Source organism: Hyperoodon ampullatus, assembly GCF_949752795.1.
Source record: "Hyperoodon ampullatus genome assembly, chromosome: 9".
NCBI classification, from domain to species: Eukaryota; Metazoa; Chordata; class Mammalia; order Artiodactyla; family Ziphiidae; genus Hyperoodon; species Hyperoodon ampullatus.
In genome coordinates, this window is record NC_136922.1 from 102,193,482 (window position 1) to 102,220,004 (window position 26,523).

General features: G+C 63.6%; 1 protein-coding gene across 1 annotated transcript in view; it reads left to right on the forward strand.

Moving 5' to 3' along the window:
* Positions 1–2,033: 2,033 nt before the first annotated feature.
* Positions 2,034–26,523, forward strand: part of ZNF862 (zinc finger protein 862) — a gene marked incomplete at both ends in the record, with an annotated part of 67,603 nt that continues 43,113 nt past the window's right edge. The window contains 58 exon segments of the mRNA XM_079711875.1: positions 2,034–2,208; positions 2,999–3,072; positions 3,240–3,316; positions 4,722–4,880; positions 5,283–5,374; positions 5,552–5,560; positions 5,563–5,798; positions 6,158–6,220; positions 6,496–6,619; positions 6,898–6,974; positions 6,977–7,140; positions 7,554–7,695; positions 7,906–7,971; positions 8,505–8,622; positions 8,800–8,860; positions 9,173–9,467; positions 9,469–9,675; positions 9,873–10,038; positions 10,273–10,427; positions 10,430–10,509; positions 11,314–11,494; positions 11,619–11,701; positions 11,931–12,187; positions 12,516–12,650; positions 13,291–13,400; positions 13,402–13,467; positions 13,469–13,492; positions 13,614–13,741; positions 13,794–13,874; positions 13,876–13,898; positions 14,234–14,385; positions 14,499–14,590; positions 14,677–14,770; positions 14,774–14,846; positions 15,052–15,285; positions 15,493–15,641; positions 15,677–15,714; positions 17,126–17,216; positions 17,301–17,532; positions 17,664–17,752; positions 18,451–18,673; positions 18,757–18,827; positions 18,831–18,880; positions 19,046–19,278; positions 19,482–19,700; positions 19,805–19,928; positions 20,026–20,091; positions 20,199–20,324; positions 20,509–20,585; positions 20,686–20,805; positions 21,412–21,476; positions 21,478–21,607; positions 21,929–22,093; positions 22,426–22,625; positions 22,627–22,679; positions 23,835–24,084; positions 25,682–25,887; positions 26,457–26,509. Of these exon segments, the coding sequence (XP_079568001.1) occupies positions 2,034–2,208; positions 2,999–3,072; positions 3,240–3,316; positions 4,722–4,880; positions 5,283–5,374; positions 5,552–5,560; positions 5,563–5,798; positions 6,158–6,220; positions 6,496–6,619; positions 6,898–6,974; positions 6,977–7,140; positions 7,554–7,695; positions 7,906–7,971; positions 8,505–8,622; positions 8,800–8,860; positions 9,173–9,467; positions 9,469–9,675; positions 9,873–10,038; positions 10,273–10,427; positions 10,430–10,509; positions 11,314–11,494; positions 11,619–11,701; positions 11,931–12,187; positions 12,516–12,650; positions 13,291–13,400; positions 13,402–13,467; positions 13,469–13,492; positions 13,614–13,741; positions 13,794–13,874; positions 13,876–13,898; positions 14,234–14,385; positions 14,499–14,590; positions 14,677–14,770; positions 14,774–14,846; positions 15,052–15,285; positions 15,493–15,641; positions 15,677–15,714; positions 17,126–17,216; positions 17,301–17,532; positions 17,664–17,752; positions 18,451–18,673; positions 18,757–18,827; positions 18,831–18,880; positions 19,046–19,278; positions 19,482–19,700; positions 19,805–19,928; positions 20,026–20,091; positions 20,199–20,324; positions 20,509–20,585; positions 20,686–20,805; positions 21,412–21,476; positions 21,478–21,607; positions 21,929–22,093; positions 22,426–22,625; positions 22,627–22,679; positions 23,835–24,084; positions 25,682–25,887; positions 26,457–26,509 (7,303 nt within the window).

A 26,523-nucleotide genomic window follows, 5' to 3' on the forward strand; every position in this document is an offset into this window, starting at 1 on the left:
CTTCGCGGCTCCTCCTCCAGCGGGTCCCCTGCCCCTCCCCCAGCAGACTCCCCTCCCCCCCAGTCTCTCTGGCAGCCTTCCCTCCACCCCTCCCCTCTCCCGCTCCCTCCGCCTTCCGCCCTCTCTCCCCACGGAAGCTGGCTGGCTCTCCAGCCCCGCCCCCTGCCCCGCCCCTCCGGCTCCTCCCCCTGCCCAGAGCCTGCTTGCCAACCCCTCTCGGCCCCCTCGGGTCTGCCCTCCGCAGCCACCGCCCCCCTGACCCTCCGCTGGGGCAGCCTCCGCGGCAGAGCTCCCCTCCCCCTCCCCAGGCTCGGGGCCGCCTTTCCCTCCCTTCCCGGTTCTCCCCCGGCTCCTTCCCCCTCCCCGGCCGCATACCCTCTCCCTTCCTTTCCCCCTCCTCTTTTCCTTCCTCCCCAACACCGCCCTCCTCCTCCCGGCTCTCCCTCCCCTCTCCCTCTCCTCCCCCACTCTGGTTTCCTTTCCTCTCTTCACCTCAGTTCCCTCCCCCCCCCGCTCCCCAGCCCTCCTCCTCCTCTCCCCACACCACCCTCTCCCTCCCTCCCTCCTTCCCTCCTGCAGCTCTCCTTCCCCTCCGAGGCCCCGTCTCCCTTCCCCCTCTGCCTCCCCAGCGGGCTCTCGCTTCCCTTCCTTCCTGGTTCCCACTCCCCAGAACTGCTCTTCCCCTCCCCCTTCCAGTCCGCGCCCCCCGGAGCTCCCGCCTAGTCGCCCGGCCCCCTGCGAGCCTCGGGTCTCAGGCTCAGCGCTCCCTCCGACTGCCTCGCCGGCCCTGCCCCTCCCCGGCCCTGCCTCCCAACCCACCTCCGCGTCCCTCCCCTCCCTCTCCGGGGCTCCGTTCCCCATTTCTGCTCCCCACTGACTTCTCACCCCTCCCAAGTTCTCCAGTCGCCCAGACCCCTCCCACCCCCCTCCCCGCCTCCGTGTGTCCCCCGGAGCCCCTCCGCCTGGAGCTCACTCCACGTCCCGACCCCCTCCCGGCTCCCGGGCTCACCTGTCAGCGCCCTTCTCGCGCCCCTCCCAAACGCCCGATCCCCGCACCTCGGCCCCCTCCCACACTCCCTGCCCCCCTCCGGAGACGCCCCACTCCCCGCCCTCGGGGGCCCCCAACCCTTTCCCACCTGCCTCCCACCCGGCCCCCTCTCCCCAGCCCCCGCCCATCCCTCCGGATGCCGCCTCTCCGCTCTCCTCGAAGCCCCGACCCCCCAGCCGGCCCTCCTCCCCGGTCCCACCCCTCCCTTCTCCGGCCCTCGCCGCTCCTCTGCCCTCGCTCCCCTCCAGCCCCACCCCACCCCTCCTGCGCTCCGGGCGCCCGCACCCCCGGGGCTGTCACCTGCGCCGCACGGGCGGTGGCTGCGAGTGCGGGTGTGGCGGGGAAGCGGCGGAGCGCCCGCCCTGGGCGCCTCCACGGTCTCCCCGCTGCCGCCCGGACCCCGGCGCCCCGGCCTCCTGCCCCCGCGGGCTCGGCTCGCGATGGCGCCCGCCGCCTGCAGTCCGGGTGCGGACTGCCCGGAGACTGACAGACTGACAGCCCCGAAACTTCGCGGGGAGGGGAGAGGAAAAGACGCGGAGGGAGCGGGAGCGGGGAAGCGGCGCCCGGGAGGGGGAGGGGAGCGAGGAGGTGGGAGGGGGCAGCGGGGCAGCCAGTGGGGGAGGTCGGGGACAGGGTGCCCAGGGGTGGAGAGGGTGCCCAGCGGGTTAGGCGGGCAGGTGAGGGTCTGGAGGAACGACGGCCCGCAGTAGGTGATGGAAAGTGGGAGCTAAGGACGGGGGAGGGGCAGGGGTGGGGGGAGAGGCGTGCGGGGGGGGAAGGGGTGGAGGAGGGAGAGGAGGCAGGGAGGAAGGGCACTCGGGCTGCGAGGGAGGGTGCCGGCAGGCGCGGAGGGAGGAGCCAGGGGAAAGGTGGAGCGCGGGGCGTCGGGGGGCGGTGTGGAGTTGGGGGGAAAAGGAGGGGGCCTGTTAAGGGGAAGGGAGCTAGTGTCTGCGCTGCTGTCTTTGAATTGCAAGTGCCCGCCGGAATGTGTCTGCGCCGCGCTCGAGTCCCCCGACTGTCGGTCGGTGGGGTGGGCCTGGGAAACTGCGGCCCTGCCCCCGCTCTCCACCCTGATCCCACTCGGATCCACCCAGACCCGTACCCCACCCCGCCCCCCACCGACCTTAGACCCACCGCGGGAGCCGGGTCCCTTGGGGGCGGTGAGGAGAGCCCGAAGGAGAGCAGGCTGGGCCCCAGTGCCTGCTAAGAACGTGACCTTTGAGGTAGAAATTGGGGTGGGGGCTTTGAACCAGGTCATCTGGGAAAAGGCAGGACTGGCGAGGAGGCGTCGGGGGTGAGGCCGGAGTCGGATGGGGTGAAGACTCCCCAGGGCGGCATCCAGGGGAGCCTCTGCTGACGAGAGGGGAGAGTCCCCTGGGCGTGGTGGGGAGTGGATCCTCCCACCCGGCTGGAAACCTCTGCCAGTCGGGTGTGGAGGGGTGCCCTCAGCCCTCAGACATCCCTGCCCCTGGTTGTGTGTGATGTTTCTCTTCAGCTTTGCCACTTGGGCACCCCAACCCCTGAAAGCTCCCCATATCCCATCCTCCTCCATCTAAAATGTGGGCTGGGTATTCCAGGCCTCCCTCTCTAATCTCTTCCTCCAATCTCCTCTGGGTTCCAGCTTCCTCCCTCCTGGCCTCTTTAGAGGGAAGGATGTGACTTGTATTTCTCCCCAGTCCACGTGTGGCTTTTCCGGGAGGGGTGGGGATGACTGGGTGTGAAGAGCAGCCTCCTCTGGCTTCCACACCCCATCACCTGGAGGGGGTACCAGGGCACAGAGAAGCACGGCATGCAGCAGGGGCACATCAGCATTTGTTGATGCTTAGGATGAGGGGGACTGGAACAGGTGGTGCCTGGAAGAGCACAGGGTGCCTGGGAATCAGCTGTGGAGGGCTCTTCTACCTTCTGTATGGGCTGCTTCAGCCGCTCAGTGTCCGGCCTGCTCACCAGGCTGCAGGACGGCCCTGGGAGCAGAACACATCACTGTGTGCCAGGATGGGGCACGAGCACCTCGGTCTGTCCTTGTAAGACCTGCAGTGCGAGTGTGTGTTAGGTGCCAGAGGGAGAGTGTCCAGGTGTGCATGTGTGAGAGGCTGGGAACAGCTGGGTGTCCATGGCCTGACCCTGGACCTTTCTGAGGACCCCCTCCGAGAGCTCCCTGAGGGATTCACTGCACCTTCTCCTGGCCCAGGACCAAGGGTCGGCCCAGAAGAATGCCTGGCAGGACTCTGGTTCCCAGCAGCCTCCCCCCGACCCTGCCCACCACAGGTGGGGTGACTGTGTGGGATGCTTGGAGGCACGTCAGGTTTAGGGGTTGGAGGGTTACGGGATCTGAGGCCCAGGCCACACTCCAGCCTGGGTGTCCTCGGAGCTGGTAACCCGTAACCAGGATGTAACCAGGATTCCCCTGGGGAGCGAGCTGCTGCCCAACCCTCTTCCAACAGGATGCTCTGCTCGGATTATCCCATCCGGTTGCCGTGCCTGCAGGGCTGGGGGAGCTGGCTGCAGGCCCCTCTGCCCCCTGCCCCCGCACTTGCTAGCCCAGACACTCCTCCCTGAGGCTGGCTCTCGTTCCCCTGTCTGGGCTTCCTGGTTCTGGATCCCAGGGACCCTAGGAGAGCAGGTGGACCCCACCAACCACAGATGCTCACCCTCAGTAAGAAGTCAGACCGCGCAGAGGGAAGGGCGCACGTCATCCCCCCGTCCGCAAACAGTGCAATCGCCCTGGAAACCCCATTCCTTCTGCTCACTGACCCTCGTTTCTCGTTTCTCGAGTGCTTGGTAGGAGAGGGGGCAGGAGAAGCAGGAAAGGGACAGAGGAGAGGATCGTACACTCAGGATTTGAGGGCGGGAAGGCCGTGGCCCTGTGACTCAACACTATTGTGGGGTCACGGCCCCCCTTGAGAATCTAATAAAAGTTATGGAACTGTCATCAGAAAAACATGCACACACACAATTTCAAAGTATTCGTGGAGCCCCTGTCCCACCTGTGATTCCCTGGGAGGCCCCTGAGGTTTTTACTGGTAAGGAAATTGAGCCCCAGAAAGAGAGTGTGGCTTGCACTTGTCCACGTTAATTGGTGGTAGGGCCTGAGAGTGCACTCTCAGGAAGGGGATTGTTTCCAGGGAGAGCTGGCCTCTGAGGGGATTGCGTGATGTGTAGGCAGGTCCAATCTGGTTCTGGGCGGCTGGTGCTCCAGGGCATGGGGCTGAGATAACACCTCCCCAGTGCCACGGGCCTCGCGCTGGCTGTCTCAGGCTGCCTTGGACACACTGACCCCAGGCTGCAGTAGCAGCAGTGTGGGGCTGGGGAGGCCAGCCCCAGCCTCTGCTCACCTGCCACAGCATTGGCTCCCCAAAGCCTCACAGCCCCCAAAGGTGACCTGAGGGTCGCCATGCTGCTCCCTGCCCTCCTCTCTGGGACGGCATGGGCACTGGCTATTGGGTAAGCAGCCCACCCTGGGGCTCCTCGGACTAAGATCCTTCCCCTCCTGCCCCAGGCCCCAGACCCTCTGGGGCAGCCAGACTCCTTCCCGCACCCTCCTTCTCTCAGCCTCCTTAACTTAGCCTCCTCCTCAGCTAACTAACTCTCCACCGGGAGTGGGGTCACAGGATAGGGCCTCTCGGACAGATGGGGACAGTGGCCACAGCTGTCGGTCCCCATCTATGGGCAGGCGGTGGTGTGAGCGGACAGAGACCATCCTGGTGGAGGAGGAAGTAACCCCCCATCAGGAGGACCTGGTGCCCTGCACCAGCCTCCATCATTACCAGCGCTGGGGCTGGCGGCTGGACTTGACCTGGAGTGGCCGTGCGGGGCTCGGCCCCATCTACAAGTGAGTGACGTGGAGCCTGGGCTAGCTGCCGAGCAGGAGAGAGCCGTGGGGTGACATCCTTAGAGTAGGGGAGGACTGAGTGGTGACCTGGAGAAGTGGCCATTTGGGAAGCAGGTCGTGGGTGGGCTCCAGAGGGGCGGACTGTGGGGGTGGGGTGGGGTGGGGGATGAGTGGGCACTTCCGTGGGCAGCGCAGGGAGAGACATGATGCCTACTCCCCATGCCCACCCTTCAGTCCGCCTTCCCGAGATCATTCTCGCTTTGGAAATGGAGACCAAGAAGGGAAAATTACACGATAAAGCCTCTCAAGAGAGTAGGTGACCAGATTGAATGTCCCAGGCCATTCCCAGGTATGGGGCTGAACACTAACATCTTCTTCCCTCCCCCTACCTGGTGGACCCAGGCCCCCGGAAAACAGGCCTGCTGCATGGAACCTGACGGTGAGGGCTTGCTGCCCAGGCTGCGGTGTGTGTGGGGGCACCCACTGCACCCTGGGTAAGCGCCTGAGATTAGCCTAGATCCGGGGTTTCCTGGAGGTGGCAGGCTGCCTGGGGAGGGAAGTCCGGTCCAGGTTGCCTGGGGAGGGAAGTCTGGTCCAGGCTGCCTGGGGAGGGAAGTCCGGTCCAGGCTGCCTGTCTGGCTCTGCCCGTTCTCTCTTTCTACCCAGCACAGCCCTTGCCGAAGCCAGCCTGAGGGCCACTGCTTTGCCACATGGCTGTGCCAGCCGAGGGCAGGCTCAGCTAACGCTTCTGTGGGAAGCCTGGAGGAGTGCTGTGCCTGGCCTTGGGGACACAGCTGGCGGGATGGCCGCTCCCAGCCCTGGCACAGCTGCTCCAGCCACAAACTCCCCGGTGGGTCCACAGACCCCAGCCTGCGGGAAAGGCACAGCCCTGGCCGTCACCTGCTCCCCCGACAGGCAGTTAGAATTCTTTAAAAAATTTTTTTTATTTATTTATTTTTGGCTGCGTTGGGTCTTCGTTGCTGCACGTGGGCTTTCTTGTTTTTAGTTGCAGCGAGCGGGGGCTACTTTTCGTTGTGGTGCGCAGGCCTCTCACTAAGGTGGCTTCTCTTGTTGCAGAGCACGGGCTGTAGGCACGTCGGCTTCAGTAGTTGTGGCACGTGGGCTCAGTAGTTGTGGCTCGCGGGCTCTAGAGTGCAGGCTCAGTAGTTGTGGCACACGGGCTTAGTTGCTCTGTGGCATGTGGTATCTTCCCGGACCAGGACTTGAACCTGTGTCCCCTGCATTGGCAGGCGGATTCTTAACCACTGCGCCACCAGGCTTCAGCCCAGGATGTGTGCCATCAGCTGCTGGATGGTCCATGCAGGCAATGCCATGCCCAGGTACGGGTGGGGGTGGAGATGACATCAGGCACTGGAGGGGTGGGAAGGGGGAGTGCTGGGGAGGTGCCAAACGAGGCACCTGGTCCAGCCACCAAATTGCTTTGGGCCGTCGGTCAGGGCGCCCCCTCTGGGAGGCTCCTATACATTATCTCTAAGGTCCCTTGCAGTGTTCACCTGTTTGGTTATAAACCAGGGCGTTTTGGAAGCAAGAGTAGGGAGGCGCTGGTGAGTACTGGAGAAGGCTGGTTGGCTGAGGGGCTGCCCCGGTTCGGCAGGTGCCCCCTGCTGAGTACCACGAGGCCTGCCTCTTTGCCTACTGTGCTGCGGCCCCAGCGGGCAGTGGGTGGGAGGAGCGGCTGGAGGTCGCATGCCCCACCTTGGCCAGCTACGCCCAGGATCGTGCGGCGCGGCGCATCCACGTGCGCTGGAGGAAGCCCGCCCGGCTTCTGCAGTAGGGCTCCCGCCTGTCCCTCGGTGCACAGCCTCTGGCCTCCCCACCCTGTGGAACTGGGAACTGACCGAGGGCCCTCACGTGGCTCCTGTTTCCTGAGGGGTCCGCCAACCCCTGAGCGCCCCTCTCGGGGGGCTGCCAAGGCCTGCTGGCTCTCCAGCGGCAGCGGGATCCGGCGGGAGGAGGGGAGCTCCTTGGGCCTCACAACCCACGCCTGTGCCCGCAGAGCGCCTGTGCCTGGGGGGCCGGCTGTGCTCGGACTGCGCCTCGGCCTGCCCGCCCAGCTGCTCGGCTGTGGGCGAGGCGGGGGCGAGGGGTCCTGCGGGGAAGAGTGCGTGAGCGGCTGCGAGTGCCCGCCCGGCCTCTTCTGGGACCGCGCCCTCTGTGTGCCTGCCGCCCGCCGGCCCTGCTACCACCGACGCCGGCGCTGCGACCCCGGTGACACCGTGCGCCAGCTGTGCAGCCCGCGGTGGGTCCGCGGGCCTTGCTGGCCTTTTCGCTGGGGTTGGAGGCTCCCTGGTCCCCTCTGATCCCTCCCTTATGTTATCTCCTCAACCTGCCTCCCTTCTGGGGCCTCCCTCACAAGAGACCTGTGACCTCTCAAGGCGTAAGTGACGGCCCTGCTTAAAAATCTAGCCAGTGACCTCCATCAGCTGACCTCTAGTGCTAACGGGGAGAAGGGGGTGTCGGGGAGGGAGGGACCAGGGTTTTGGGGGGGGGTGGGAGGGCGTCTCCAGCTCGGTCCCTCCCCCTCCAGCCCCTCCACTCCACCCCCCACCCCCCCTCCACTCCACCCCCCACCCCCCCTCCACTCCACCCCCCACCCCCCACTCCGCCATGGGGCCGATCCGGAGCGCGCTCTCCCGTCCCTCGCGCCCACAGCGTTGGCCAGGATGGCCGCTGGCTCTGCGCGCAGGCGCCGTGCCCCGCCGGGGGCGCGGTGGGCGGGGACGGGCATTACCTCACCTTCGATGGGCGGAGCTTCTCCCGCGGCCGCGCGCGTCGCCGCTTCAGCCTGGTGCAGGTGTGCGGAGGACCAACTCCGGGAGCGGGGTGTCGTGCCAGAGCGGGGCCCTCGTAGTGGTGCTATGGGGGAGAAGGGACGGTAAGCAAACCACTAAATAAACAGAACACACAGTCGTCCAGGGAAAAGCTGAGAGAGAAACGATTCTGGAGGGAAGATGGCAGCCGCAGACCCCCAAGCCTGCCCTTTGGGTTCTCGCCTCCTCCTTAGGTTCCTGTGAAAGTCCCGCTCATCGCCACCCCAGCCCAGGGGCACAAAACAAAACCCAACCTCACGGTCTTTTCTCACACACAGGACAGCTGGGCTTGTCACAGGCTACTTCCTGTAAAACAACCCCAGGGGAAATAAGGGCCCTCCTTCCTCCCGGCCCTCCCCCAATAAAGTTAGGTGACTTCCCAGCTCCAGGCCCAGGCCACCTTCTTACACACATAGACACAAACAGGAGCTCGCACATGACATGCTCACACGTGTGCACATAGATTTAGCGTGTGTGTGCACAGGCACACATAGAGATGAGCATACATACCCATAGGGAGGAGGGAGAGGAGACATGTTGCCCAAACATGCACACACACACCCCCACATGCGGGTGCACGCGAGCACGCACACACACACACACACACACACATGTCACATATGCCAGCCCTTGGTGAGGGTTAAGCCCCTTACAGAGTCTGGCTGGCTGGCAGGCGGTCAGCATACGTGCTGCGTGGAAGCTGCCCCCAGTGTGTGCCGTACGTGACCAGTAGAACAGGAGCTGCTCTCAGGGTCTGCCCCACCGCCACCATGTTCCTCACCATTGGCCCCAGGACTTCGTAAAGAGGCCGCTACTGACTGTACTGGAGCACGGGGACTGCAACGCTGGGAGCTGCCTCCACGCCATCTCGGTCTCCCTGGGGGACACCCACGTCCAGCTCAGGGACTCAGGTAGCCTCAGCTCTCAGGGTACCCACCTACCAGGCCTTCTGCTCCCAGCAGCCGTCTGGAGTGTGGCTCAGGCCCCAGGGGCCTCCTGTCATCTCTCCTCTCCCTGTGGACTTGGGCTCTGTCCAGCACCTCCCATCCACACCGCCCTGTGGTTCCTGAGCCCAACTCTCCCGCCAGACTCCCTCAGCCAAAATCACTGCCTCAACTTCCCCCTCACTCTGCCATCTCTGAAGCAGATGTAAAGTCCTGTGGAAATCTTCCAAGGCATCTTCTGCCCCGTCCTGAGGGGAAAATACAATTCATATAGTTCTGAGGGATCTGAAAGGCCTCTTGGGGTGAGCAAGGCAGGGAGGCCCCTCCCAGCTCTGGACAGCCAGGGCCCAGTCCCAGCCCCTCCTGCACACTGACTCCAAGGGCAAAGGCAAAGTGGGTGCTAAGGGTCACGTGGGGGTTGTAGGTGGGATGCGTGACCTCCCAGGGGTCACTCCAGTTCCCCTTGCTCAGGGTGGGCAGCCCACCATGACACAGGCCCTCCCCCCTCCTACCCCAGGTTCTTCCCCTTCTCACAGCCCCATCCTGCAATGTGCCCTCCCCCCACCATCATCAGCCCAGCCCAGCCCTTTGGGGGTGGCCCCCTCACAGACCCCCTATTGCAGAAGCAGTACTGGCTGACGGGCAGGATGTGGTCTTGCCCTGGAGTGGCCCTGGGGGCCTCGGCGTTGCTGCGCTGGCCTGGGGCCTGCGTCCTCTGGGGAGCGTCTGACCCTGCAGCCTACATCACCCTGGACGCCCGCCATGCCCTCCAGGTGTGCTGGAGGGCGGGTGAGTGGCTGGGCGAAGCCACAGAGGGCCTGGAACCAGCAGGATGACTTCCTGACTCCTGCTGGCGCCGTGGAGACCAGCATTGCCGCCTTTGCTAGCAAGTTCCACGTGGCAGGCGAGGGAAGGTGCCCCTCAGAGGACAGCGCCCCACTTTCCCGCTGCAGCACCCACACTCAGCGTCACATTTTCGCGGGGGCAGCCTGTGCCATCTTGCATGGCCCAGTCTTCCAGGTAGCCAGGTTGGGGGCACTCCTCCTGTTTGCACCTGTAAAATGGGGTCAGTACCTGCCCTACCCTCCTCCTGGGCTACTGGGAGGGCCCTGGTTCCGTGCCAGGGCTGCTGAGCACTGGGAGGTGGCAGTGGGGACCAGAGAAGACAGGGGAATCCGTGGGGGAGGAGCCGACCCCCTTCCTCATCTCCCTCCAAGGAGTGCCACAGGCTGGTGGACAGGGAACTGTTCCACCTGCGCTGCTTGACAGCTGTGTGCAGCTGCACCCCCGGCAGGGACGGCCTGTGCCCTGTGCTCGCTGCCTATGCTCGGCACTGTGCCCAGGAGGGTGCCCTGCTTTCCTGGAGAGACCAGATCCTCTGCCGTGAGTCTGCTCAGCCGGCCAGCCCCATCCCCAGGCTCTTTCTTCCAGCACCTTCTAGGAATGGCTCAGTGGGATCCAACGGCTTTGCAACAGGGGAGGGTCCCCAGAAGGACCTCTGACCTCGGCAGTTTGCTGGGTTCGCCTTCTTTCAGAGACGTAGGGACTGTCGGGCCCGGAGGGGTGGGCAGAGCAGCAGTGGCAATGCCCCTGACCTGCATGCATCTCTGTGCCCAGCTGTCCTGTGTCCTGGTGGCCAGGAGTACCAGGAGTGTGCCCCGGTGTGCGGTCGGAACTGTGGGGAAACTGAAGGCTGTGGGGAGCTGGGCAGCTGTGTGGCCGGTTGTAATTGCCCCCTGGGGCTGCTTTGGGACCCTGAGGGCCAGTGTGTGCCCCCCCTGGCTCATGCCCCTGCCAGCTTGGGGCTCATCGCTATGCCCCTGGCAGTGCTACCATGAAGGACTGCAACTGCTGGTAAGAGTACACGCCTGTGGTGGGAGGCAAAAAGCTTGGGGGTGAAGAGGTGGAGCTTAGAGAAAAGGGGCCGGGGATGTAGCTCGGTGGGTTCCGGGCCGATGGCATGCACGTCAGAATGACAAAATGCTGATAACTTCCCCTCAGTTGTGGAGCACTTTAGGGCCTATAAAGCACTTTCACGTATATTACCTTATTTAATCTTACTTAAGTCTTACAATAACCTAGTAAAGTACGAAGAGGAAGAATTGTTCCCATTTTGCAGATGAGGAAACTGAGGCTTGGATAGGCTAAATAGCCCGCAGAGTCACATAGCTTGTTAATGATGAAGGACTAGAGCCCCGATCTCTGAATTCCAGTTGAGTGTGGTCCAGAGGCTCTTCAATGGGTTAGGAAATAAAGGCAAGTTACAGACTTACAGGGGCTGTGCCAGATCCAGGCTTTGGTGGGTGAGAGTGAGACTTCAGTGAAGTCCTTTTCCTACCTGTGCTAGGAGTAGGGTTGTTCAATATCTCTGCCCCTCCCCAGAGCCCAGAGAATGGCCTCTATTGGAGTTGGAGCAGGAAAGGGTGACAGTGTCTATCCCAGGTATGGCCAGGTGCTGGAAACGGTCCCACTTCCTGTGCTTGTGACACCTGGGGTTGGGGGTGAGACGCTCAGGCCTCCAGTGTCAGAGCTGGATTTTCCCTCAACGTTAGGGGTTCCAGACCTCTGGGATCCTGAGGCTCTCCCAGGGCGGGTCAGGGGCCTGGAAGTGAGTCTGGGTTTGGGCCTGGCCCTTACCTGCCTCCCCACCTCTGGCAGCATCTGCCAGGAGAGGGGCCTATGGAATTGCACTGCTCAACGCTGCACCCCACCGCGGGCATTCTGCCCCCGTGGGCTCGTCTCCATCCCTGATGCCTCCCTCCTCACCTGTGACAGCCCCAGTGCCAATGGCTCCTGCCCCCCAGGCAGCATGGGGGGCTCCCCAGGGACCGTGCTGCTGGTAAGTCCTGGAGGGGGCTACCCTAACCAGAGCCCTGCCCTGACCCCCTGTCTGTGTGTAACTGGTGGTGGTGGGGGGATCAGGCAGTCCTCCAAGGAGCCCTTTGTCCCCCGCCTCTGCTCAGGATGAGGGCTGCATACCTCCCTGCCGTCACGGTGGGCAGTGGTACCCGCCCAACGCTGCAATCCAGGAGGGCTACAACATTTGGTATGCCCAGCCCGTGACCTGTAACCCTGTGACCTAGTGACCCCTGGCTAGGGGCTGGGGTGATGGTGGGTGGGATATCCAGACGGGCCTGGACAACGGGAATCCTCAGCATCCCTCCAAACTGAGGGTCTGTCTGGAGTTGCTTGGAATCTGGACCGGCTGCCTCCCCTGGATACAGTTCCAGTCCCTGTCTTCGTGAATCTGTCTCCCCTCTTCCCGTTGCCCACAGGGTGTGCCAGGGTCGGCAGTGGCGCTGCATGGGCCAGCGGTGCGATGGACGGTGCCAGGCATCAGGTGCCCCCCACTATGTGACATTTGATGGGCTGGCCCTCACCTTCCCCGGGGCCTGCAAGTATCTGCTGGTGCGAGAGGCCAGCGGCCGTTTCACAGTCTCTGCCCAGGACCTGCCCTGCAGGGCCAGCGGCCTCACCTGCACCAAGGCGCTGACCGTGCGGCTGCAGAGCACCGTTGTGCACGTGCTGAGAGGTGGCTGCGACATTGAAGGGTGACGTTGCCAGGGAGGGGCACCCCAGGTGGCATCACAGCTCTGTATGGGTAGCTGAGGTCTGGGGTTCCCCGTGTCTCCCCACTGCTAGCCATTGGTGCAGTGGGGCTGGCGCCTCTTCTCTTGGCTGGGAATTATAATTCTGGAAGGCTCCATGAAATTAAAGCCCAGAGAGGTCTAATGACTAGCCCCAGGTCACACAGCTAGAGAAGCAAAGGAAAGGTTGGAGGGGAGGCTAGGAGGGCCTCGTGGGGATCTTGGAGCCCCTTTATCCCAAGGCTGAGCCTGAATGTCTCTCTTCCTCCACAGACCAGGCAGTGACAGTGAATGGGGTGAGTGTAATGCCCCCCAAGGTCTGTACGGGCTCCGGGCTGAGCCTGCGCCGTGCTGGCCTCTTCCTGCAGCTCACCACCTGCCTGGGCCTCACCCTGCTCTGGGATGGAGGGCAGCCCCCGCCCCCAGCCATCTGACCCCCACCCCGAAGCTCCCCACAAACTCTTCCTCCTTCTCGTGTGTGGTCAGAGTCTCCAAATTATGTTTTCATAATTATATTTTTCTTCATTATGAAAGCAATACCTCCTCACCAAAGACACAGTTTAAAAATACCAAGTTTTAGAGAGAAGAAATAAAAATAAATTTCCTAACATCCCACCACCCAAACCCAAGCAGTTGGCGATTTAGAAATAACCGTTACTGAGAAATCAAAGGAAATCAAAATAACCCGCATTGTGGGAAAAATTCGCCTGCACTGAGGCCTCTGGGGCTGGTGGGTGTCACAGGCCGTCCTGGAGTCTGGAATCCTGCCCTTTGGAGAATTTCCCTACCCCCCCAACATGGGTTTAGTTAGGAAAGTAGGCTCTCACTTCTTGCCCTTAGCCCCCCAAATGTAGGTCTCTTCTATCCCCACCAACCATCACCCCCGAAAGAGGGCGCCAGCGCCCCCTGGTGGGTGGTGGTACTTACCTGGGAAGGTCAAGCAGGCCCACATAACAGGCGCCTAGGTCTTCTCCCAGCCCCCTGCCCTAAAGAAGGCCTCCGGGATCCTGTCTTCACAATCCTTTCCCCTGTTGCCCTCTCCGTCCAGGCACCCGGGTCCTGGTGCAGCTGTCCCCCGAGTTCCGCGGCCGGGTGGCTGGGCTGTGTGGAGACTTTGATGGAGACGCCAGTAATGACCTTCGGAGCCGCCAGGGAGTCCTGCCTGGAGCCCACGGCTGAACTGGCTGCCCACTCCTGGTGCCTCAGTCCTCTCTGCCCCGAGCCAGGGGGACCTGCGGCACCCCTGCGCCGTGAGGATGGGCAGGAAAGGGGTAAGGGAGGAGGGGCAGCTGCGGAAACCCGGGGTGGGGGTGGTTCGAGAGGCTGGGTGCTCCGGAGGAGTCTGGCTGGTCCACCGTGGTGTGCCCGTAGGTGAACGCCCACCGGGCCGGCTGGGCCTGCGCCCTCTGTGGGGTGATGCTGCAGCTGCTCTTTGCCCGGTGCCACGCGGAGTTGCCCCCAGAGCAGCACTGCGAGTGGTGTGTGCATGACAGCTGCGGGTGAGAGGCGCAGGCGTGGGGAAGGGCTGGGCCCAAGCGCACCCTCCCTCAGATGTGATTCAGGGGGCGACTGTGAGTGTCTTTGCTTGGCCATCGCCACCTACGCAGATGAGTGTTCCCGGGATCCACATGTGCTGGCACAGCCAGGAGCTCTGCCGTGAGTGGGCCCCGCCCTGGGTCCCCGATGTCCAATCCCACCACACGTTCAGCCCCTTCTAGGATACTTGTCTTAGCCTGAGAGCCAGCCATTCATTCATTCAAGGGCGAATACGTGTGGAGTGCCTACTGTGCGCCTAGATGAACAAAACACGATGAAATTGCGGCTCTGTGGAGCGTGCATGTTGCAAATGGCCTCGGGAGGGGCTTGGCGAGAGTCTACGCCACGCCCCCCCGTGCCCTCCCTGAGCGTCGCCTCAGGCTGGCTTGCCTGCTGCTGTTGCATCCTGGTGCCCTTGCACCTCAGGGACCCAAGCCTCTCTCCTCTCCACCCAGCTCTGCAGTGTGAAGGGGGCCAGGGGTATGAGGCCTTTGGCCCCAGCATCCTCCCCCCCACCTGCCATGACCACGGTCCTGAGCCTGGGTGGCACTGCCAGGCCGTTGCCCGTGTGGAGGGCTGCTTCTGTCCTGAGGGGACTCTGCTGCAGTGTGTGTAGGGTCAGAGTGGGCAGAGGGGAGGGGCCCACAAGGCATGGTGACGGGGCTGGCACAGAGGGCTGCCACGCCCCTTTTGCCGGAGCCCTGCCCTCTGATCTCAGGAGGAGTCTGCCTCGAGCTGGCTTCCTGCCCCTGCGAGTGGCGAGGCAGCTTCTTCCCCCCGGGCACCGTACTGCAGAAAGACGGTGGCAACTGGTGAGTGGCAGGCCTCGGAGGGAGCTCTGTGCCCTGGGCTGGCTGAGCCCAGTGCTGCAGCTGATCCCAGGACACTGTGTCCTCAGCACGTGCCAGGAAAGTCAGTGGCTTTGTGGGGATGACGGTAGCCGCGGTGAGGAGCCAGTGCCTGGCTGTGCGGAGGGAGAGGCCCCATGCCAGTAGGGCGGGCACTCTGTGTCCCACGGGTGGCTTTGTGACTACCAGGATGACTGTGGCGATGGCTCAGACGAGGAGGGTGAGTGTCCCGGGTGGCAGTGGCCGAGTGGCGGGTTAGTCCTTGAAAGTGTAACGGAAGCATGCGTCCTAGGGTGGCTTCCTAAGCTGCTGCTCCTGTTACCAGCAGATGCGACTTGTGGGCAGGGCTGTTCTGGTTTCTGGGTTTGGGGGCTTTCTGGGACCCTTTGTCGGCGTCCTCAGCCTGCCTGCCCTCCCCACACCAGGCTGTGCCACCCCAGGCCGTGGGGAGAGGCAGATGTCTTGCAGCTCCGGCCACTGCCTGCCCCTGGCCCTGATCTGTGATGGGCAGGACGACTGTGGAGACCGGACGGATGAGCAGGGCTGCCCGTGCCCCCAGGACTCACTGGCCTGCGCTGACGGGCACTGCCTGCCCCCCGCCCTGCTCTGCGGTGGGCACCCTGACTGTCCGGACGCTGCTGACGAGGATTCCTGTTGGGGTGAGCGGTCCCTACCTCGGACTCCAGCCCACCAGGCGTCCCCTTCCGAGAGACCCATCTTGTGGGTCCCCACCTGCCTGCCTCCCCTCCTTCCCCAATCCAGCTTCCGGCTGAGAAATGGGCACCTGTGGGTGTGTGAGTGAGGGCGCCCCAAGCAGTGAGGAGAAGGGGCAGTGCCCTGGGACCAGCGCCTTTCTCTGGCTACAGGGCAAGTGAACTGCACCCCTGGGGAGGTGTCCTGCATCGATGGTGCCTGCGTGGGGACCATCCACCTGTGTGATGGAATCTGGGACTGCCCAGAGGGAGCCGATGAGGGGCCTGGGCACTGCCCGCTCCCCTCTCTGCCCGCTCCCCCGGCTGGTACCTTGCCTGGCCCCTCCGCTGTCTCCAGGGAGACTGCACCTACTCCCCGGGCCAGCGTCAGCCCCGGTGAGTCTCCTGGAGGGAAGGGGGTGAGAAAATGGGGTCTGGAGGCCTGGAAGGGCGGGGACAGCGCCTCGGAGGGAGGCCTTGGGGCAGATGCTGCGGGTGGGAAGGAGCAGGTCCCAGGCTCAGCCTCCTGGAGACACCGGAAGTGAAGAGCGTTTGCGGGGGACTGAAAGGGTCCAGACTTTATTCCCAGAAGTTCAAGGCCCCCCTCCAAACCGGCTGGCGTCTAACGGGAATTCTTGGATGCGGCGGGAGAGCTTTTGGAAAACCAGTAGGGCAGCAAAAAGCGGGAGCGGCTGGACTTGGGGAGGGCCGGGCGCAGGTAGGGGGCCGGAAGGGCCTGGAGGGGGAGCGGAGCCGGAGGCGGTGGAAGGGCCCGGCGGCCTGCAGGCATCCATCCCCGGGCGCCCCGCCGGGGTGGAGCGCGGAAGCCCCCGCAGCGCCGCCCTGCGGCCTCTTCGCGAGCGGCGGCAGCGGCGTGTGCGCCCCGCGGGGCTGGCGCTGCGACGGCGAGGAGGACCGCGAGGACGGCCGCGACCGGCCCTGCGCGCCGCACCTCCCGCCCTGCGCCCGCGGCCCGCTCTGTGTGGCCCCCGCGCAGCTGTGCGACGGCGCCGCACACTGTCCCCACAGCTCGGACGGGGACCCCGGCGCCTGCGGTGAGAGCACGGCCGGCGCGGCCGCGCGCCCAGCGGGCGGGGCGCCCTCTCCTCCCGCCCCCACCCGACGGGCCTCCGCCCCTTGCGGTTCGGGGTGGCGCTCGCTAGAGAGCGACTTGGGTCTGGGGGCCGCCGAGTCTGAGCGAGTTTTGTCCGCCTCGAATCTTTTCCCGGAAACTCTCTTTGAACACTCCTGCCCGCCCGCCCAGCCCGGCGGAGAGAAGAAAGGGCTTTTGTCTTTGCCCACATTTGGGCTGGATGCATTAGAGGGTGGGCAGTGAGTGGCTCTGCCGCGGGGGGGGGGGCAGTTTGGGGGGCTCCCCCAGCTTCTCCCTACCAGGCCTGGGGGTCCCCTCTGTGTCCCCGCAAGTCACACCTGCACGGCCTGGCCACCTGGTGGCGGCTGGGCGCTGTCCACAGGCCCCCTCTTCTCCCCTGTGGCCTGCCTCTCCTGGACCCCTCACAAAGGTGTCTGAGCCAGGCTGTGTCCCCTGAGGGTTTTGCGTCGTGCCTTAGGCTCCCCCGCCCTCCTCTGCAGGCTCCTGCCCCGCTGCGGCAGGCTCTTCCCCTGTGGTTTGCTCCCCAGTTGTGCCTGAACCCTGAGCGGCTCTGCGATGGGCTCCCCGACTGCCCGCAGGGCGAGGATGAGCTGGGCTCTGGTAGGCACACTGTTCCCCTGATGGAGGCCACGGCTGCCGGGGGCCTGGGAGGTGACCCTCGCTCCCACCTGTTTTCTCTCCTCTTCCCCTCAGAGGGGCTGCCAGTCCAGGAGGCCCCAACAGGACAGGGCTTCCCGGCCCAGAATACTCCTACCCGGATGGCCTCTGCCTCGGTTTCCAGCTGGTGAGGGTGGGGAACGGGTGGTGCAGAAGGCAGAGCCAATGTGCCCCCAAAGCGAAAGTCGCCCTGACCCCATTCCCTCCGCAGGTGTGCGATGGGCAGCCTGACTGTGAATTGGCGGGGGAGGCAGGGCCCTCCCGGCAAGAGCAGCGCTGTGAGGCCTGGGGCCCCTGGAGCCCATGGGTGCCGTGCAGCCAGACGTGTGGGCCCGGGGTGCAGGGCTGCAGACGCCGCTGCTCCCCGCCCAGTCTCCTGGTGCTGCGGCACTGCCCGGCCCCCAAGCACCAGACTCAGGGCTGCTTCACGGCCGCCTGCCTAGGTGAGGGGTCCCGGGCACCAGGAGGCCAGTGGGGTGGGCGGGGCCTACAGAGAGCCGGCGGGAGGAAGGCACTGGTCCCTGGCCCAACCTCACGGCCTGCCACCCCACTGGTCGGCCCTTCCTCCTCACAGTGGACGGTGAATGGACCTCCTGTTCTCCCTGGTCCCTGTGCTCTGAGCCACGCAGGGGCACCATGACCCGGCAGCGGCAGATCTCAAAAGTAGATCACAGGGCTTCCCTGGTGGTGCAGTGGTTGAGAATCTGCCTGCTAATGCAGGGGACACGGGTTCGAGCCCTGGTCTGGGAGGATCCCACATGCCACGGAGCAACTAGGCCCGTGAGCCACAACTACTGAGCCTGCATGTCTGGAGCCTGTGCTCCACAACAAGAGAGGACGCGATAGTGAGAGGCCCGCACACCGCAATGAAGAGTGGCCCCTGCTTGCCACAACTAGAGAAAGCCCTGGCACAGAAACGAAGACCCAACACAGCAAAAATAAATAAATAAGTTAATAAACTCCTACCCCCAGCATCTTCTAAAAAAAAAAAAAAAGGTAGATCACTGTGCTCAAAGCCTAGTCTTCCAATCAAGAGGAGAGAGATCAAGCATTAACCAGTCATAGGAAGGGGCACTCCAGAGGGTACCCATCAGGAAGGGATACCTGGGGGAGTGAACTGTTCTTCTAGACACTCTGGCTTCTCTCTGGACACTCCAAGAGCTGTTGTCAAAGAGAGAGACTGTGTGAGATCGCGTGTGGACCAAAGACCCCGTGATCTCACCTGCATATAGTAGAGGGAAGCCTGCACTGGGTGCAGGAGGCATCAGGAGGAAGGGGAGGCCAGAGCCTTGCTCAGCAAGTTCTGTTCTGCGCTTGGCTTGGGGTCGAAGGGACTCGGTTTATCATCCTCGGTTCATCAGCCAGAATCACTTGTGTGGCTCTCTTCCCCTCCCCCACCCCTGGCATGGGCAGCGAGCACTGTGCCCTTCGCGGTGCCCACCGCGGACATGCCTGGGCTGCCGGCCTCCAGAGGCCTCTGCTCACAGAGTCAGCTGAGCTGCAGCAGCCGGGAGTGTCTGCCAACCGAGCGGCGCTGTGACCTGCGGCCTGACTGCCAGGACAGCTCGGACGAGGACGGCTGTGGTTAGTGCTGGACTGGGGGGGGCACCCCGAGGACCCTGCTCCCGGGTGAGCACCCTCTGAACCCGGCCCACCCGTCCTTGCAGTGGACTGTGGGCTGGCGCCCTGGTCTGGCTGGAGCAGCTGCAGCCGTAGCTGTGGCCTGGGCCTCGCCTTCTAGCGCCGGGAGTTGCTGCGGCCTCCCCTGCCTCGGGGCAGCTGCCTGCCCAGGTAACAGGTATCCCCTCCCAAGCCTCCCCAGCCCCCCAGGTGAGACACCTGCACCAGGGAAGTGCCCCTGCTCTCCTTTGAGACCCGTGTCCAGGCTCCGGGACTCTAGGAGGACAGCCCCCCGTGACATCCCAGCCTCGTACCTCCCGAAGGCCTTGTCTGAAGCCCCAGCCCTGCCCTCTTCCTGCCTGAGTGTGGGAACTGGAGCAGCGGCCGGTCCTCCTCAGAGCGAGGGTGTAAACAGGCTGCGCCCCTGGTCCTGGGCTCTGAGCCGGAGGCCCTGCAGCGCTTTCGTTCTGTGGATCCGAGGCGGGGGCCCCCCACCGCCTCTCCTTCCATCCAGGGTTTCCCACCCGGGGTCTCTTCCGCCCCACAGCTGGCCTTCTATCTGCTGCTACGTGGGCGCCCTGCCCCAGGATTCCCGCCATCCTAGACCCTTTCCAGGGACCAGAGCCCTAGAGATCTCTCCACAGGTCACCGCCACCTAGGGGGGGTTTCCTGGGACAGGAAGGGAAGCTGCGGGGTCCCCGGGTGCTGCCCTAAGCCGCCCCGCTGGCCACCGCCCGGGGTCCTCTCTGCCCCTTGTCCCTGCTCCCTCTAGCACGGTCGCACCTCCCTGGGCTCACCTGGTCCCCCGCGGTGGCCGGGGCGTGGGCCGTGTGGGAGGCCTGGGGGCCCTGCAGCATCTCTGGTGGGGGAGGCCATCGGAGTCGCCGGAGGAGCTGTGTGGACCCCCCGCCCGAGAATGGTGGTGCCCCCTGCCCTGGGGCCTCCCAAGAGAGGGCACCCTGTGGCTTGCAGCCCTGCACAGGTGGCACAGGTAAGGGAGCTGGGCTGGGGTGGGCGCATCCAAGGGGGAAGCCCTGTAGGGGTGAGGCTGGCCTCCCACTGCCCACCCTACCGGGTGCCCATCCCGCCCCACAGACTGCGGGCTGGGCCGTGTGCGTGCGAGTGCTGAGCTGTGCCAGATGGGGCTGGTGCCCCCGTGCCCACCTTCCTGCCTGGATCCCGAGGCCAACAGAAGCTGCGGCGGGCCCAGCAAGCAGGGGTGCTGTGGGCAGAGCCCTCGGGGGAGTGTGGGGCGTCCGCCTCCCCTTCCGACTCCCCGACCCTGGATGCCGCTGCCCACCGGGCTCCTCCTCCAGGACTCGGGCTGCCGGCTGGGCGAAGCAGCCGGGGGTGCCCTTCCTCCTGGACGACTGCAGCCGATGGTCAGGGCCTCCGCCCCGTGGGGAGGGCCCGGGTCAGGGGACGCTCCCCTCCCCCTCCCCTCCCTCCCCAGTCCTGACCCCCTGCCTCGGCTTCTCTCCGCCTGCAGTGTGTGTGGGAAGGAGGCTCTGCTGTGTGAACCAGGGGGCTGCCCCGTGGCCTGCGGCTGGTCAGCCTGGCCCTCCTGGGGTCCCTGCGACCGCTCCTGTGGCTCTGGCCTGAGGGCCAGGTTCAGGCTTGCAGGACAGAGCCAGCGAGGGCGAGGAGGGGAAATGGGAGAGGGAAGGGGACGGGTGTGGAGCGGGGAGAGCTGAGGGGCCTGCAGGGGAGAGGGTGGTGGCTGGAGGATGCAGGCTGATGGAGGCGGGGCTGAGGGGCAGGGAGAGGAGGGCAGGTGCCCAGGCTGCCGCTCTCCTCAGGTCTCCCCCCAGCCCTCCAGCCGCTTCTGGGGGCCCGTGTGAAGGCGAGAGGCAGGAGCTGCCAGCATGCAGGGCAGGTGTGCACGCAGCAGCCCACCGGCCCTGCCGGCGCCCACCTCCCTCCTCCAGACCCCTGCCCTGAGCACTGCCTGCTGATCTCTCTGCCTGGGTGGTCAGCAAAGCCCATCCGGGAGGTGGCCCTGGAGCTGGCCTCGACGTGTGGAGCTTTGTTGGGGGAGGACTCGAGGGCCTGGACCCAGGCTGGCCTGGGGGGCGCAGGGTGTCTGAGAGCAAGGTGTGGGCATGAGGCTAAGCGGGGGCCTGGAGGGGGCCGGTCAGAAGCTCTTAGGGGCCAGGACTGTTGTTCTCTTTCCACTGCTGGGGCCGCTCAGGCAGAGCCGTCCCAGCAGGGGTCTCTGTGTCTCACTGGTGCGCAGGGCGACGGGGCAGCGGGCAGAGCAGGGGAGTTGGGGTGCAGGCGTGGGTCCACGGGGGGTCTGGGCCAGGCTCTTGCAGCAGGAGAAGGAAGGAGGGGCCGGTGGAGAAGGGCGGCTGGGTGTCTGAGGGGACTCTTGGGTTTCCACATTGAGGCTGAACGAAGGCCAGTTGTTTAGAAGGCTCTGGAAGTTTTGATCTGGGAGAAAATGTGAGGATGGGTAGTGGACATGTCGAGGTGCCAGCCAGGTCCACTGACAGAGGTGGGGCCCCAGTGAACCAGATTCAGCGAAGGCTCTGCTCCGAGAGGGAGACCTGGGCTGACGGTGGAGGTCCCCGAGGGCCAGAGGCCACACTCATCCTCATGAGCCCCTCCGTCGCCCCCATAGCTTCTCGGAGCTCACCCAGGTCCCCCGAGCCGCCCCGCCCTGCAGGGCCCCGTGCAGTGTCCTGCCCTTTTCCCTGCAGGGGCGCTGGGCTGGACACCCTGGGGTCCCCGGTCTGCCTGCTCCCGGAGCTCCCTCGTCCCTGGAGGGGGGCCCAGGCTGGCGCAGCCGTTCCTGGCTCTGCCCCAACCCTGGGGACACGTCCTGCCCAGGAGAGGCCACCCAGGAGGAGCCCTGCAGCCCTGCTGTGCGCCCAGATGTGGCCCCTTCTGTTCCTGGTGTGTCTGGGGCCCTCGGGTGGAGTGAGCAGCAACTGAAGACAATGACCCTTCGGGAGGGGCGGGGGCAAGCCTAGCTATTGTCCAGAAGCTTCTCCCGGCCCCCAATCACAGCCCCAGGAAGCCCAGCAGGAGATGAACAGGGTGGGCCTGGCCTGAGGGAGTGCTGGGGGCCTCGCTGGAGAAGTGGATGTTGGTGGGGCCGAAGCTGCAGTCAGGACCCTGCACGGTGCCAGCCCACACAGCTCCAGACCCTCACACGGCCATCCTCAGCCCCCTCTTTCCTGCGTCCCTCATGGTTGACTCCGCTCTTCCTGGCAGTACCCAGCGTCTGGGGTCTGTGGGCCGCCTGGTCCACCTACTCAGCGCCCTGCAGTGCAGGCGTCCAGACACGCGGGCACAGCTGCTCTGCCTCGGCTCCTGGGGACGCCGGGTGCCAGGGACCCCACAGCCAGACCAGGGACTGCAACACGCAGCCCTGCACAGGTGCCGAGTCCCCTCCCATCCTCCCACCAGGCACGTCCCGCCGGCCCCTGGGGGTTTGACCTTTCGCCACCTACCTTTGCATGGCACCGAGCTCTGCCTCCAGGACAGGCCATGCCTGGAGCTAAGAGAGACTTTGCCCATTTCCTGGGTCTCCTCCAGCCCCCAGCCACCGGGGACCAGGCAGGGCTACGCCCTGAGGGAGGGGGCTTCATCCGACTCTCAGTCCCTCTGACTGACCGCCACCTGTCCCCTGCGTGCAGGTCCCCCCACCCCTCCACCTCCCTGGCCTTCCCGCCTGCCCCTGCCGAGACCCGCTCTGTCTTCCCGTCCAGCCCAGTGCCGAGGCGACATGGTGCTCCGCTCAGCTGAGCAGTGCCACCAGGAGGGGGGCCCACGCCCTCGGCTGTGCCTGGCGCAGGGCCCTGGGGTGGAGTGCACCAGCGTCTGCACCCCTGGCTGCGCCTGTCCCCCTGGCCTCTTCCTGCATGACGCCAGCTGCCTGTCCCTGAGTCAGTGCCCCTGCCAGCTGCGCCGGGCAGCTCTATGCACCTGGAGCAGTGGCCCGGCTGGACTCCTGCAATTACTGGTGGGTACCAGCATCGGGATGGGGGTGGGGCTTGGTGGCTCCAGAGGTGGACGGATGTGGACTCCCACACACCGGGGGGCTCAGCATGCCTCTGTGTGGCCAGGCCTGGGCCCTGGGAATGCTGAAGTGAACTGGATGCTGCCAGGCCTGGAGAGGCAGGCGTCTGTAGGGACCTTCGTGCTCATTTGACTGATGGGGAGACTGTGGCTCAGCTGGGACAGGCGATTTATGATAGAACTAGAGCCTGGAGTGGGGGCGTTCTACGTTCTCCTTCCAGTTGCCTCTGTTTCTCTTTCCTGAGTGTAATTCACTTCCTGGGGTGCACTTGCTTTCTGCTCAGAAACCTTGAAGCACCCAACATTCAAAACTGATACCAGGATCTGCCAGTAGAGGGCGCGCTAACCCCTTTCTCGCTTTTTTTTTTTTTTCAATTTTCCGTTCTTTTTTCTTTCCTTTCAGCTCTTTCTTTTTATTTTCTGTCCCCTGGTCCTCCCCCAATTCCCTCCTTCATTCTTCCTCTCCCCCTGCCCCTTTCTCTTTTGCCTTTTCTTTCTTAGATTTTGTCTTTTTCTGGAATGTCCACACATTTGACAAGTGGGTTTTAAAACATTTTTTTTTTAAGACCATACTTCATTCAGATTTCTTTTGCCTTTTTTTTTTTTTAAGTTTATTTATTTATTTATGGCTGTGTTGGGTCTTCGTTTCTGTGCGAGGGCTTTCTCTAGTTGCGGCAAGTGGGGGCCACTCCTCATCGCGGTGCGCGGGCCTCTCATTATCGCGGCCTCTCTTGTTGCGGAGCACAGGCTCCAGATGCGCAGGCTCAGTAATTGTGGCTCACGGGGCTAGCTGCTCCGCGGCATGTGGGATCTTCCCAGACCAGGGCTCGAACCCATGTCCCCTGCATTGGCAGGTAGATTCTCAATCACTGCACCACCAGGGAAGCCCTAAGACATTTTTATTGGAGAAAACTAACAGGGAGGAAATACTCAAGAGAAGGATCCAGGAGACTCAAGCTAGTGTCCACTCCTTCTGAACAGATGAGGCACCCACCTCTTCCTCCACGCCCTGCCCTCACTTCTCATCCCCGCACCACCCACGGCCCTGTCAACCCCTCCCTGTCACCCCGGGGACCCTGCTCCCTGAGCTCCCATGCAGCCCCAAGACCTTCCCAGCCGCGCCCGGAGCTGATGCCTCTCCCAGGTGGGACCCCGGGGGAGAAGTGAATGTGCCTAGGCTGAGCTGTCAATCTGTGTCCCCAGGGCCAGTGCCTGGTGTGTGTCCCCCGGGCAAGCAGTGGCTGGACTGTGCACAGGGCCCTGCTTCCTGTGCAGAGCTCAGTGCCCCGAGAGGGACTGACCAGCCCTGCCACCCTGGCTGCTGCTGCCCGTCCGGGACGCTCTTTCTGGTGAGTGTTCTCTGCCTGACCTCCTTGGGGCTTGGGTAGGGGTGGAGCCAAGGGTGTGGGTCTGGAGACGGGGAAAGCCTTGCAGGGCTGAGGACAGAGCACCGAACTCAGGCCGCGTGGCTCGGCTCCGCCAGCCCCGTGACCAGCACGTGACCCCGGGCGAGTGGCATTCAGGTATGGGCCTCTGTTTTCCTGTTTGTAAAATGGTGATTGGTCTGGAAATTCTTTTATTTTTTAATTATTATTTATTTATTTTTTGCTGTGTTGGGTCTTCGTTTCTGTGCGAGGGCTTTCTCCAGTTGCGGCGAGCGGGGGCCACTCTTCATCGCAGTGCGCGGGCCTCTCACTATCGCGGCCTCTCTTGTTACGGAGCACAGGCTCCGGACACGCAGGCTCAGTAGTTGTGGCTCACGGGCCCAGCCGCTCCGCAGCATGTGGGATCTTCCCGGACCAGGGCTCGAACCCGCGTCCCCTGCATCGGCAGGCGGACTCTCAACCACTGCGCCACCAGGGAAGCCCAGTCTGGAAATTCTTTAAGATTCGTGCCTGCTTGCGTGCTCTGTCCTCCCACGTTATCACCAGTTATTTATCGAGCACATACTGTAAGCTCAGTCCTGGGCTGGGCTACGCTGTGGGGAAGAGCAGGCTCTGCCCCCCAAGGAGACTCCAGTCTGGGGAAAGCAGACCCAGAGCCCCTACAATGAAGACAGACCCACGTGATACAGAGGAAGTGAGCTCTGCATGTTGCAGAGCACATGATGCAGACTGGTGGGGATGGGGTCCAGGATGGTGGGCTTCCCGGAGGAGGCGGTCCAACTAGACTGTCAGAGATTAGGGGATATGGAGAGCAGGCAGGCAGCCACTCCAGTTGGAGGGTGGTTGGAACCAGGGCGGGCAAATGCAGCAGAGGATGGTGGAGTTTGGACAAAAGCTCACGGGATGGTGGGGAGGGCTTCCAGAGATGCTGCTGAAGCATGGGGCCTGGTAGGGACGGACTCCAGTGAGGGCTCAGGCTGTTCCACTAGCAGCTCTGTGACCTCGGGCTGAGTAGTCTCATGCCTCAGTTCCTCCACTTGTAAAACTGGGGTAATAGTGTCCCTGGTCATGGGAGTCTGTGAGATGGTAAACTGCTTCCCAGGGCTGCTACTTTCAGGACATCTGACTTCGAGTCGTGTGCTGGCGGATGGCTGCGGTTTTAAATTTGAGACCCTAGCAACTTCTGTTCAAACCCCGCGTGCATGTAGTTTCATCTGATTTTGTTTTGTTTCTTTTTACCTCGTTTTGTATGAATTGCACTTTTCATACTTTGTTAGTTGATTTCATGGATTTGACAGTTCAGTCTTGTGTCCTGCAAGTGGAGACGGTCTTTTCTCCCAGAAATCGGGGGTCTGTGCCCCTCCCCACGGCCCCTGCACCTGATGGTGTGTGTTTCCCCGATGCTGGGAAGTGGGGAGAGACTGATGTTTGGAAGGAGGGTCCGTGGTGTTTGAGGGAGGGCGCCTGCCAAGTGGGCGCTGAGCTCTGATGGTGGGGGGCAGGTGGGGAGAGAGCACGCCAGGCTGGAAACTGGAAGGTGATGGAGGGTTTTTGGTTTCAGAACAACGTGTGTGTGCCCACCCAGGACTGCCCCTCTGCCCGCGGGGGACGCTTCCACCCCCCAGGCAGTGCTGTGATTCGTCCATGTGAGAACTGGCGAGACCACCTCCCCCTGCAACGGCCCCGAGACCCCAAGGACCCCTCTGTCTCTCCTGAGCGGCAGGGGGTGTTGGCCTCCATGGGCCTCGGAGACACCCCTTCCTGCAGGCACAGAGACCAGCTCTCCGGGGCCAAGCCTGCTTGTGCCCCTCACCTGTGCCCTCCCCTCCAGTCTCCCTCTTCCCTCCCGTCTCTGTCTGCTGAGGCTGCCTCAGCTACACCGAAGACGGGGTGGCTTGAACACAGAGTTTGTCCTATCACAGTTCTGGAGTCTAGAAATCTAAGATCCCGGAGTCGGCAGGGCTGCTTCCTCCTCAGGGCTGTGAGCAAGCGTCTGTTCCAGGCCCCTTTGCTCTTCTGGAGTTTGTGGGCAATTTCTGGTGTTCCTCAGCTTGTAGCTGCATCCCTCCAATCTGCCTTCTCCTTCTTGTGTTTTCACATCATCTCTTCTGTGTGCACCTATGTCCTAATTTCCCCTTTGTGTAAGGACACCAGTCATATTGGATTAGGGTCACCCTAATGGCCCCATTTTAACTTGATCACCTCTGTAAAGACCCTCTCTCCAAGTCAGGTCACACTCTGCGGTCACATTCACATGTTAGGCCTCCGACATATGAATCTGAGGGGACACATTCAGCCTCTAACAGCGCCCTGACCCTCTGCTTCTCCTCCTCCAGCCCCTGTGACTCTGGGCTCATCACCACCTGCACCTCCTGGCCTTGTGAGGAGGGTGAGAAGGGGGTC